We start from the raw sequence: 11,917 nt of genomic DNA, 5'->3' as shown, positions 1-11,917 counted from the left end.
CCCTACCCCCCATCAGGCACATGGTATGGTCAATGTTTGGCAGTGGAGAGCTGTTGGCAACTATCATGGAGGAAGGAAAAAAAAGAAAGAAGAACAAAAAAAAAAAAAAAAAGATAAGGTCTTGGCAAATGGAATACAGCATGAGGCTTAACCGATTTTCCCGGTTAAGCCCGCGGATTGCAGCTCTGGCACTCGGAATGAGGGAAACAGCGACGGACGCGGGTGGATCTCTGCTGGGAGGAAATGTTTCTCGACGGCCTGGCTCGCCACCGATTCAGAGTGTGTCAGACTTAAAGGAGTAATCGTTCCCACGACTTCAGGAAAAAAAAAAAAAAAAAAACTTGACTGTGAGCCAGAAACCCAGCCAGCTGTTCCACCTTTGACCTCTGAGGTGACAGAACTGCCCGCCGCAGCAGTCGAGGAATGAACGCAACGCTCACCGATACGCAAAAGAAGAACACGCTAGATCTAAAACACTGACAAAAATATATAAAATAAAGCTTGAAAATAAAGTGTAACTATTCATGTATATGCTTATGAATACTTTTATATATTTTTATATACACATACATATCTGTCTATGGTTTATATATCAATATATCTATTTAAAGTATAACTTATGCATGTAAAAGCCCCTGAAGTGACCGTAGAGGCACAGATCTAAGCTCCGCCGGACTCTGCGGCCAAAGGGAGTGTATCATCGCATGAGCTTACATCAACGCCGCAAGTCAACTCCATCCTGCTCACATCATGAGAAGGAACAAAAACGAAGAAACAAAAAAAAAAAAAAAAAAAAGGCAGGGCTTGGTCGCACTTTCTGTTTCTCGTTTCATTTTCTTCCGCTTCTTCGCTCTTATTTCTTGTTTGTTTTTTTGTCTTTTCTTTCTGTTGTTTTTTTTTTTTACAGTTAGCACCTTATGTGAGTCAAACAAAAGAGGAAAAAAAATAAGTGATAGCATATACGAATGTGCAAATTTACATCAATAAAATACTACAAAGATAACTTTTTTTCAAAAAAAATACAAGTGATATAATATGGATAGAAAAAAAAAATAATAATAAGCATAACGCAAACAAATAGATGACCCAAAAAAAAACAAAAAAAAACTTAAAGCATGCACATGATCCTTTAGTGTGTGTGGGATAGGAAGGAAAACGCGGATCGGGGCTGTGTTTGGGGTCGCTGACTGGCGATTGGGTGGTCAGCCCTGAATCTTACGCAGGATCTCGGTGGAGACGGGCGGGTGGAAGTTGATGGTGTGGTGTCTCAGGCCCTGGGAGGTCTTGTAGCTCTTGCCGCAGCGACACTTGAAGGGTTTCCTCACGCGGATCTGGGTGCGGTGGCCGTTCTTGGCGTGGTATTTGATACCATTCACATTCTGGCGGGGGGGGAGGAGGGAATGGAGGGGGTGTGGAGACGGGCGAGAGGAGACGGGTTATAATGGCCACTTTTGTTCACGTTGTGTGTGTGTGTCTGTGTGTGTGTCGCACCATGGCATTGTTGCAGAAATTCATATGCAGTGATTCTATGCCTCTTTAATGCAAGAGATCCAAGAAATTCACAAGCTACATGTCCTGAATGCAGCCAGACAGTAACTGTATCCCCTAAAGAGTCGTATTTTTGAGTGAAATGTCACCAATGTGCCAAAATATGGAGTTTTTCTTAAGTGCTTGGTAACATTGCGTCACTTTGTTGACACATTCGAATGTTACCAAACCTGTCAGAGCAGCCACAGCGAGAGTTTTGGTGTCAGTGTTCAATAAACCATCAAACACTTCATGTAGTTTTCCACCCTGGGCCTCCACTGTATCAGTAAGTGTAATATTCCCACATTGTCCACTCACAGATTATCTGAATAAGACCTTTGTTACTGGCTGAGATAAAAATCAACCAGAGCGAATGCACTATGATATATTTATCTCTGCTTCTAATCACGACATTTAGGGTTTACAAAAGGACTTTTTTTATAAACAAAATGTCCAAACATGTGATACCCAAACAAACGCTCCAGTGTGGGCTTCATCCGAAATGAAGCCTCATGTCCTTTGGCTGCATTGACTGGAAGTGACCTTTCCGTCCCCCGGTGTGTCCTTACCTTGTATCTCTTTTTGCACCCGGGGACGGGGCAGGCGAACGGCTTCTCCTCTCCGCCGTTCATGCACATCGAGCTCAGGATGGACTCGGAGCTGATGGCGCTTTCTGTGGTCCACGACTCATCGCTGTCCGACTCCTCGTAGTCTACCTCCTCCTCATCATACTCACTGCCTGAAGGCAAGATGGCACCACACAGAACAAAACATACACTTGTCACTGCGGATGAAATATTGATGAGGATATACCAAAAAGGACGTCATGCCTTGGGAATTTAACAAACAGCAAATGATATGTGACTCCGTTATTTATACTTTTCTCAGGATTCTGACTCTCTTTTTTTAACATGAATTAGCAGCCCACGTCACTGGAAGCAGACAAAAACACAAGTGGTGTACGTGTGTGTATGTGTGTTTGTGTGTGTGTGTGATCCCGTGAGTCAAAATGTGGGGATTGGAACTGAGAAAGAGATCATTAAGGGGGAGTGATCCCCATTGCTCAGCCTGGAAAAAGTGCTTTACTCAGAGCAGAACATTTTCCACTTGCATTCTCGTGCACACTCACCCACATACCACATAACTAAAACTTCCAAGCACGCACACACACGCACACACACACACACACACACACACACGAAGGCCCACTGACCCCCCACCATCTCACAGGAAATGCTGCACCTCAGCATGAGGAAATGGATGGCACCCTGGCACATGTTGAAAGAGAATGTGCATGCATGTGTGCACGTGTGTCTGTATGTGTGTGTGTGTGTGTGTGTGTGTGTGTGTGTGTGTGTGTGTGTGTGTGTGTGTGTGTGTGTGTGCGCGCGTCGCCGTGTTGGTGTGTCAGCTCAGACCTAACACTACGTTTGGAACCATTTGGGCTGGAATTGGACATCTGCTTCTGGGCTGTGCAGCACACGGCCCCATGCGAACACACAGCGTGACAGCTGCTATGTAATTAGCAGAGTGTTGACTGGCCTGCTCACTGCAGGAGCCACCGAACACAACACACACACACACACACACACACACATCCACACTCAATACTGCTTTAGTTTAAGTCGCCCATGTTACACTCTTGCAGCACATTTTCCTAAAGTTTTAACAACTATTTCAGGAACTGGTGTGTGTGTGTGTGTGTGTGTGTGTGTGTATCCAAACTTGTGGTTTCTTGCCACAGTTGCAGGTATTTTCAAGTCATGTTTCCGCTTTGTGCTGCAAACTCCTGCTATGAAATGACCTGCATACCATTTGAGTTACAAATATCTTCATTTGCTCCTCGGGGCTCATGATGGTGCAATCACAACTGTAAGCCCCCCCCCCCGCCCCCCAGTATGGCCAGCGGGGTTAATCAGCATCAGTCACATTCAACACCTTTGTTTCCTCTACATGTTTATACAATCCATCGTTTTAAAACGCATGTTTCAACACACACACACATGCACACACACACACCTGTCATACCTGTAGGTGTGCTGCTGCGGAATGAGGAGGAAGGGGTGATGGGGGGCGTGACGGGAGGCGTCAGGTTACCGCTGGTGTGGCGGGGAGGCGTGGCCGTGCTGTTCCTGGACACTCCGCCTGTGATGGACAGGGACAGCTTGGGTGTGGCCTTCTTCTTCATGGTCTCCTGCTCCCGGCGTGCTGCGTCCGTCATGAACCTGCCGCCGTGCGAGAGCTGTGGTCACTCAATGTCTGATAGGTTTTAATTGGATCAGAAGGGTCAGGCGTGGAGGAGTAATCCCAGAATTCAAACGCATTTTCGGTGTTTTTGTTCCTCGGCTTCCCTTTAATTCCAAACGGATTCACTGATCCACACCTGCATGTAGTTTACTTTATCAATAAATCTTCTGCAGCTTCCGCACCTTATGACAGGATCACTGAAAACAAAAGGGATGTTTTAAAAATGTATTTGGCATGACGCATTGGGTTAAGTCTTGACCCTGAATGTGGACGACGTGGCTTCAAATCCCGGTTGTGACAGGAGCACAGAAACCTGCCAAGTCTACGACGCAGGTTGTGATGACTTGCTGTGGCGATACCTATAAATAAGGGCAGCAGCTGAACAGACACATACTTCATGAGTGAGACAAAATGTTTAGGTTTTCTACTTCATAAAATAATTTGTTACTTGCGATTGTGTGGAATTTATCTCTCATGATTGTTGTAGCTGTTTTGTAGACATTCAGAATAACTTCAGCAGGCATTAAAATCCTTAAATGAACCGCTGAAGAAACGCTTCCCATAAATACGCCATCATAACATGTTGTATACAAAATACACTTGACATTTTACAGCCTCGCCACGTGAACGACCGTCACACAAAACAAACCTCCATCTTTCTTCCCCTCTCCGTTTCATCGTTATCTTTTTTTCAATGTAGTGATTTAATGACACATGGAGTGCGATTTGACACGTCGGTTCACCGCACAGAAAACACTCTCGTGTTGTAATCCTGCGGACGCCGCCTCTGGCTGCACCGTCCGCAGCGCGGGGAGTCGGGAGCCGCGACTGCCTTGTGCGGTTTTGTGTGCTGGTCTGCAGATGAGTCACTGCTGTGTCGATGGGAAGACATCAGTCATTTGGGATGCTCTCCGCAAGCCACACACACACACACACACACACACACACACACACACACACACACACACACACACACACACACACACACACAAACATGCATTCCTTCACAGATGGAACAATGCTGCCCTCTATGGACAGGCACTTTGACACTTTTCACTTTGTGTGTGAGTGTGTGTGTGCGTGTGTGTGCGTGTGTGTGTGTGTGTGTGTGTGTGTGTGTACCTGTTGATGTAGCTTAGGGCCAGATAAGTGGGCTGCTGTTGCTCCTGCTTCTCCAAGACCCGCGGATCTGTGTCTGAGAGAGGGAGAGAGAGAGAGAGAGAGAGAGCGAGAGACATTCAGACGACTCACGGGAAGACGCTGTGTGAATGCCCTCAGTATGCAGCTGACTCATACTAAGACTCATGGCTGTTTTTCTTCTTGCCAGACGGCCTTGACATATTGCTGGGTGTTTCTCACACTGGGCTCTCTGTGTTACTTTACGATATGTATCGTCTTGCAGATACAGCTCAGATGCTTTCATAAGTGGCACGTTATGGGGCCGGCATCGAGCGCCCTCTGATTTACAACTGATTCCTTTCCTTCCCAAACTGACCCAGGGCTGCTTAATCATCGCCGTCGGAGTCTGCGAATGTGGCGAAAGCGAAATTAGTCCAGGAGCGAGGGAGCAACATGGAGGCTGTGATGAATGTGCGCAGTGTGTTAGTCAGAGCGCGCACACGCGCTTTTTCCAGTTGACTTGCTAAGTCAGTAACACTACAGTAGGCAACTTCCACTGCCCGAGGGAAACGGCGTTAACTTCAAAGTCCCACCTCCCGCCCCCCTGGAAAACAGGAGCAAGTGTGCATGAAAACACTGCGGGTGGGGCGCATCTGTGGACTACCAGTGCCACCAAGTGTTCAACGGGGGGAGCGATCAGAGGGGAATGTCTGAGGGGAATCGAGACGCCTGTGTCTGTATGAGCGTGTGAACACGTCAACATGACTGCAGCGGCATATGTGATGACTGAAGGATGTACTACGATCTAAGAGTTGGATCATTTCTCATTTCTGAGCAACAATTAACTACAGACTCAGTGTGTGTATGTGTGTGTGTGTGTGTGCGTGTGTGAGTTGGCCTTCTCTTTGGTTTTCAGGCTTTCACACCTCGTAATTAAAAAAGAATGCAGACTTCCCACAGTGCGCAGAAGCACCGAGGGAAAACAGCAAATAAGAAAACAACTGGCAGTACCCTCTGCTGCAGCAGAAAGCGCCGCCATTCACATGTGACTTTCAAAGCACTTTATTCAAAAGCCTCAACCTAATGGGAAGGAAGAGACAGCCTGAGTGTGCATCTGCAAACACAGGCTCACACACAAACTCACACATGTGAGGTGGTCCACAGAGGTGGTCTTTGGAAGTCTTTTTACAACAAAGCCTTAATAATCCGACCTGCTGCTCTGATGTAGAGTCCAGAGCGCCTGGTGAGCACAAACACGCACAAACACACGGTTCTGACAAGACGTGGCCACATTTCAACCCCTGACTTGTTGAGAGGCATGGACAACGAACATTTCAGCCCCGGTGGCAAAATAGTGTCGACGCCTCGTCTGCCCCTTTTAAAAAACACAAATTCTACTCGGCGTCAATAAATCGAGATAAATCACATAACTGATCATTTCTGACAGTGCCTGAAACAAAAGCAGCATTAGAATTATGTATTTTAAAATGCTCACACTGTCAGTTGGAACAGTTTTATGTGCACAAACTTTTGTTCGAGCCTATTTTTTACGACTGTATTGTGCTCTCACTGAGAAGAAGCATTACCAGTGTATCATCGTGAAGCAGAATTCACCAGGTGTTGGAATGTTAACCCACTGAGGGGAACGTGAGCTGGGTCTACACTGACGTGAAACCATGTACATTGTTACCTCTGTAACTGATTTAAAACTTTCCAGAAATATTTGTCTGCATTTTTGAAGAGTGTGGCGAGTCCTGCTGTCAGAGAAACGCCTCCTTATTATATTACTGAGTTGTAACAATTACAACATTTGGGCTTGTTTCCAAACAAAACATGCAGAAAAAAAAGAAATAACTTGACCCTTTATAAGTAGGAAGAGTAGCTTATCAAACCCTGTTCATCGATAAGGATAAATATTGAGCGAAGCTGAGTTTCAGTTGCGGCTCAGCCCTGTACTGTAGTCCTGCTGTCTGCTGTGGCCCCTCAGGAAAATTAACCGCTCACTCATGCCTGAAGACTCCTGCAGACTTACCGGTTGATTACCCGCTAGACTGAACGAGGTGGATTTCAGAAAATTGGGTACGACGCCGATTATTAGTAGCTGCACTTCTTTTCTTTTATATCACTTTAAACTACCTGCAGTAGCATGAATGTGATGGTGGCAGTACATGAACTCCTCTCACTGTACGATAGAAGACCTCCTCACCTCTTTCAAGCTGCAGAGACCTGAGTAACGTCCAATCATTAGAGTCAGATTTTAAAAAAATCTACAAAGTGCGAGCTTGCAGTGGTCTGTGCACCAAAATCAGCTCCCAAGTCAGCCAAGTGTGGAGAAAACAAACCAGCTGAGGGTAGTTTAATGGCTGAATGGCAAAAAAAAAAAAAACGGGCAGGAAAAAAAAAATGGAAGTTATTAACTTGTGATGTGCAAGAAGCAGAGGATTGTGGATGAGGTAAGTGTGTGCGTGTGTGTGTGTGTGTAATGGAGGGGGAGGGGTGTTAGCAGGAGTGCGGCCAGCCAGGTGCAGCGAGCGAGAGCCGCAGTAAATGTTCGCTGCTTTTACGGCTTCCGCTCACCTAGCAAGACAGGAAGCTACACACGCTGCTGACCAGGAAAAAAAGGGCCTGCACGCGCACGCACGGCAAACTATTTCTATCTTATTTTGGATTTATACTGCGTGGTTTTAGCAGGCTACTGTGCTTTTAGGAGCGTCCCCGCTTCGGGACGCATGTTCCGCAAGCCTGAAGCAATTCGGTGCCTCTGGAGTCTGCGAAAAAACATCCGTAATAATTAACAATCCTGCACACAATCAACAGCTACTTGACTCATTACGTGAAACACAGCCATCCCTCATCAGCGGCACACTGCTGCCCCCTGCTGAACACACACGTGTGTGAGGGGTCTGTGTATGTGTTTCTTTACGTGTCTATGTGTTGAAACCAGGCCAAGAATGCATGGCTTGTTTTGCAGCCCGCTAATTAAGCCACAGAGAGCATTTTAACGTGTTTCTTGAGCAGCAGGCAGCCGGATGAGAGGGAGAAGAGAGGAGGAGGAGCGCGGGCGGTGGGGGGGGATACAACTGGGGTAAAGGCAAACTTCTCTGTAATTACGCTTCCAAGTGCTTGGCGGGGCGCTCGGGCCCTGCGACTTCCGAGAGGCAGTGTGTGCGACTGTGTGTCTGTGTATTGGGATCTATGCAGCGTCCAGTTTGGGATGCCGGTCCAGTAATTGCTCTGCGACGCCCTGACAGATCATTTCGGAGGTGGTGATGGTATGAGAAACAATCTGGTAGCTGGGACCATGAGAAATATTGCTGTATTTATTTCAAGGTAAAACATAAAATGTATGCATATTGATCAGTTGATGATAATTCTAGTGCTTGATCACAATTCGGCTCTTTGGTAGTGACGGTGCAATTTGTGCATCAAAGATGCATATTTCTTATTCAAACTCAGATAATGCATGAATAAATGTTTGGAATATTAAATGTTATCTCAGGTCAGCTGCCCCCAACTCAGCAATCGTTTTCCTAACAATCATTTTCAAAAAATGCAAACTGCGAAGAGAGCATGAAAGCTACAGCAACACTGTCTAAATGTGCCACTCCTGACTGTGATTATAGCATCTTTATAAGCTACAGCAGAATAATTATCGTCATGCTTTAGCAGATCTTTATTTTTTACAACACGGTGTTGCCGTGACGACTCCTCAACCTTTGATCCCGGGAATAAAACCACATCCATCTGGATGAAATCCAAGTTAATTCTTTCCAAACAAAGCTGACATGTTTGGGATTTCCCCCCCTTTGCTCCCTCCCATATTTTGCTTTCTCAAGCTTCTCTTTCAAACTTCACTCATAATCTCTATCTGAGCCCCCCCCCCCCCCCCCCCCCCCCCCCTTCCTCAGTGGCTTGTTGTTGCCGGGGACAGAGGCAGGTATGTGCATGCACAGGTAAAAACACACCAGGTCGCTGCCGTGCACACAGGCAGAGGCGCCTGACATCACTGCATTCCTTGGACCTTACCTAGACCCCGTCGCACAACAGCCCGACACGAAACGCTAACCCGTTTGCTCCTGCATTCAGCTGTGATCTAAACAGTGCGGGTATGTCACTGGAAGGCTGCTACCCTCTCTTCGAGGATGAGGTCAGCGCTCGAGACCCACATGTTTCGTCGTTTTCTCACGGAAGCATCGGGCCGGGCTCATCTGGTTATTGTGTTTTGTGTCAGTAAAGGCAAGAGTCCAAATAGGATGCGTGCGGAGATAGCGGTATTAAACGCGGGTGTGAATTACAGGCAGGAGAATAAATTGAAGGGCATTTTTTGTGGGGCAAGTTAGCACATAAGATGCCCTGCCACAAGAGGGCAGCATAGTCTACAGCAAGAATTTAATGTGAGGGCCTTCACAGACTGTCAAACCCAGTCATTGATTCCCACTGACTCAGTTTTACCACATATTACATCACTGAGCACAAGCTTTCTTTCACCTTCAGATGAACTGATGGAGAGTTACCGCTGGATTTGTATTCTGCATCTGGAAGGCACATGGCTGCCTTGCACAGCTAATCTGACAGCTCTAGTGGAGAAGACTGAAGGATCAAGCGAGCTCATCGTTGGATTGATTATTGATCACACACCACTGCATGACTTCAAAATCTAAAGGGGGAATCAAAGCCTAAAGCGCTCCTCCTCTTCTGCCCGACTCTCACCTCAATCCCTCCCATCTGTCACACTAATCCCTGTAGTAACTGATCTGCAGGCACTATCGATTAGACTGCATGTGATCTTGACTTCGCTGACGACCAGCAGGGGTATTAGGCGAGCAGAGGGGCAACTCATTAATCCAAAGGCTCCGGCTGGTAAACGCCCCATTCTGCTCTGCTGACATCTGGGGTGAAAGGTCAAGGTACAAGCCACATGGGGCATAAATTAGTGTCTGTGATGCTTGGCTTGGGAGATTGAGAAAGCAGCATAAATCCCTGCATCATGGTTTAATCACTAATATGTTTACAGATTACAAAATATAGAGTAGTGGATGGTCCAACCATTCCATAGGTAGATCCATGAAGCATGTGTGTCAAGTATAAACTTGTCAATGCCGCCCTGCTCCACTCCCTCATCTTTATCATAAAAAAACCCACCTTCCCTTGACTGCTGTCCCTCATGTGATGTAACATTGTGTCAGATGCCCTCACCACAGCTGGCCGCACTGCCGCACTCTTTGTTAGCAAGACAGCAGGTGTGCAATAACTCCGCCAACATACTGCCCCCAACCCTGTCAGAGACTGCCAGTTGCCATGGAGACTGGCTCAATGAAGCATCCATTTTACCCCCTCTGAACACCCTCCAAACAGCCTCACGAGGATGGATACACGCCACAAATAATGATTAGACCCCATCGGTCACGACTGCTGGAGTGTCTCACGTTATCGAATGAATCAGACTACATTATTTTGCATTTGGCAAGAAAGTCAGATATCATGCATCACACTGAAGGGTACAGATTACATCCAGATACTAACTCTCCATTATAAGAAAAAAAAAGACTATACTGCCTTTAAAGTATTCAAGTTAATTAATAAATTATTAAAGTGTAATAAAACAGAACCTGAGTCCCCTTTGAAAAATAAAGGTCCACACACACTGCAGTAATATTAACACAGTGCATTAGTATAAACTTGCGTCTATGCACATTTTGAGAACTGCATGGATTTATTAAGTATTCACACATGCATGGATGCAATTAAAGTGTCATAAACGATGCAACAGGTTCAAGTTTGTGGAAGACATTCTAATTGTGCCACTTGGTGTCTGCAGAGGCTTGCTTATGCGGATGAGGCGTCAGAGGAGCAGGGAGGGGGGGAGATGCGTGGATGCAGAAGCGGCGGCTGCGCTGCATCAGGCCTGGGAAATGTAAACAGACTCTCCAGCAGCGTTAGCCGGGGAACCGCTGGCTGCCCGGGATGCTAGTAACACCTAGGAGACCTGCGCGGCCCTCGGGCGGCTGCAGAGGCGACTGTCATGCAAACCAAGACGGGGCGGGCTCGAAACGCCAAGAAGAGAGGCGTCGACTCGTGATAATCCCGGTTTTAGCGGCGGGATGAGCCGCACGCCGGGGCAGCTGTGGCAGGAATAGCGGAACGCACCGCCGAGCCGACCCGCTGTTAGCTAGCTAGCTAGAGGAGGAGGGAGGGGGGGGGGGGGGGGGTTAGCTACCGTCAGCTAGCCGCCTAGCCCCGACTCCCCCTCCGGCCACACTCACCGATGTGATTGTCCTCGATGTGGACGATGAGCTCGGCCAGAGTCTCGAACTGGAGACCGCAGCCGCCGAACCTGCAGGAATTGGAGAAGAAAGAAGCGGCGGCGATGCCCGTCATGTTGGCGGCGCTGGTGCATTCACCGGGAGAGAGGGGATGCGGAGGAGGGGGGAGGAAAGAACCGGGGCAGGGAGGTCCGGGAGCCGGGGCGGTGGACGAGGAGGCGAGAGGCTTCGGGTCCGGGGTGGGAGCAGGGGCAGAGCGCGGAGCAGACACCGGGGGCGGCCAGACAGGACAGCGGCGGACGCAGCTGGGAGGCAGGCGTGACGGAGGGGGGAGGGGGAGGGGAAGCGAGGGGGGCGGCCCACGTCACGACCTGCCCACCTGTTGGGATCCGAACCCACCGGGACCGAACCGGGGGGGGGCTTCAGGGCTGGACACCCACCGGGAAGAGGCTCTTTGATCCGCTGCTCTCCTCTGTAACATGAAGCATTATAGCACAAGTGTTATTACGTTTCAGATTAAAAATGAAATAGAATGTTGTGCAAAGTCCTTATGTTAAAAAAAATAATACATTTTATAAAGATTGTATTTCTCCAACTCTGAGTCTGGTTCTGCAGAAAATTTTCACCTTTAAGTCTGGTTCTGGAGAAAGTCTTCACCTAAGTCTGGTTCTGCAGAAAATGTCCGTGTCTGAAACTGGTTCTGCAGAAAATCTTGACCTCTTTTGCCTGCTTCTGCAAAATGTCTCTGCCCCAGTCTGGTT

General features: G+C 47.7%; 1 protein-coding gene across 1 annotated transcript; it reads right to left on the bottom strand.

Moving 5' to 3' along the window:
- Nucleotides 1-891: 891 nt before the first annotated feature.
- On the bottom strand, nucleotides 892-11,469 carry jazf1a (JAZF zinc finger 1a). The gene is made up of 5 exons (XM_030082363.1): nucleotides 11,157-11,469; nucleotides 4,897-4,969; nucleotides 3,556-3,752; nucleotides 2,097-2,266; nucleotides 892-1,379 (listed from the first exon to the last, which is right to left on the bottom strand). The coding sequence occupies exons 1-5, from the start codon at nucleotides 11,269-11,271 to the stop codon at nucleotides 1,203-1,205; spliced, it is 732 nt and encodes a 243-aa protein (XP_029938223.1). The 5' UTR covers nucleotides 11,272-11,469; the 3' UTR covers nucleotides 892-1,202.
- Between the last annotated feature and the right edge of the window lie 448 nt (nucleotides 11,470-11,917).

The sequence above is a fragment of the Salarias fasciatus genome, chromosome 22 (genome assembly GCF_902148845.1).
Source record: "Salarias fasciatus chromosome 22, fSalaFa1.1, whole genome shotgun sequence".
Classification (NCBI taxonomy): Eukaryota; Metazoa; Chordata; class Actinopteri; order Blenniiformes; family Blenniidae; genus Salarias; species Salarias fasciatus.
Note: the sequence above shows the minus strand (reverse complement) of the source record. Positions and strands in the feature narration are given on the sequence as shown.

Excerpts from the sequence above, each read along its gene's own strand:
- jazf1a (XM_030082363.1), bottom strand. The coding sequence starts at position 11,271 with ATGACGGGCATCGCCGCCGCTTCTTTCTTCTCCAATTCCTGCAGGTTC. Across the intron at positions 4,970-11,156 it reads CATCGAGGACAATCACATCG|ACACAGATCCGCGGGTCTTG; the intron begins GTGAGTGTGGCC and ends TCCCTCTCTCAG. Across the intron at positions 3,753-4,896 it reads GCCCTAAGCTACATCAACAG|GTTCATGACGGACGCAGCAC; the intron begins GTACACACACAC and ends GCACGGCGGCAG.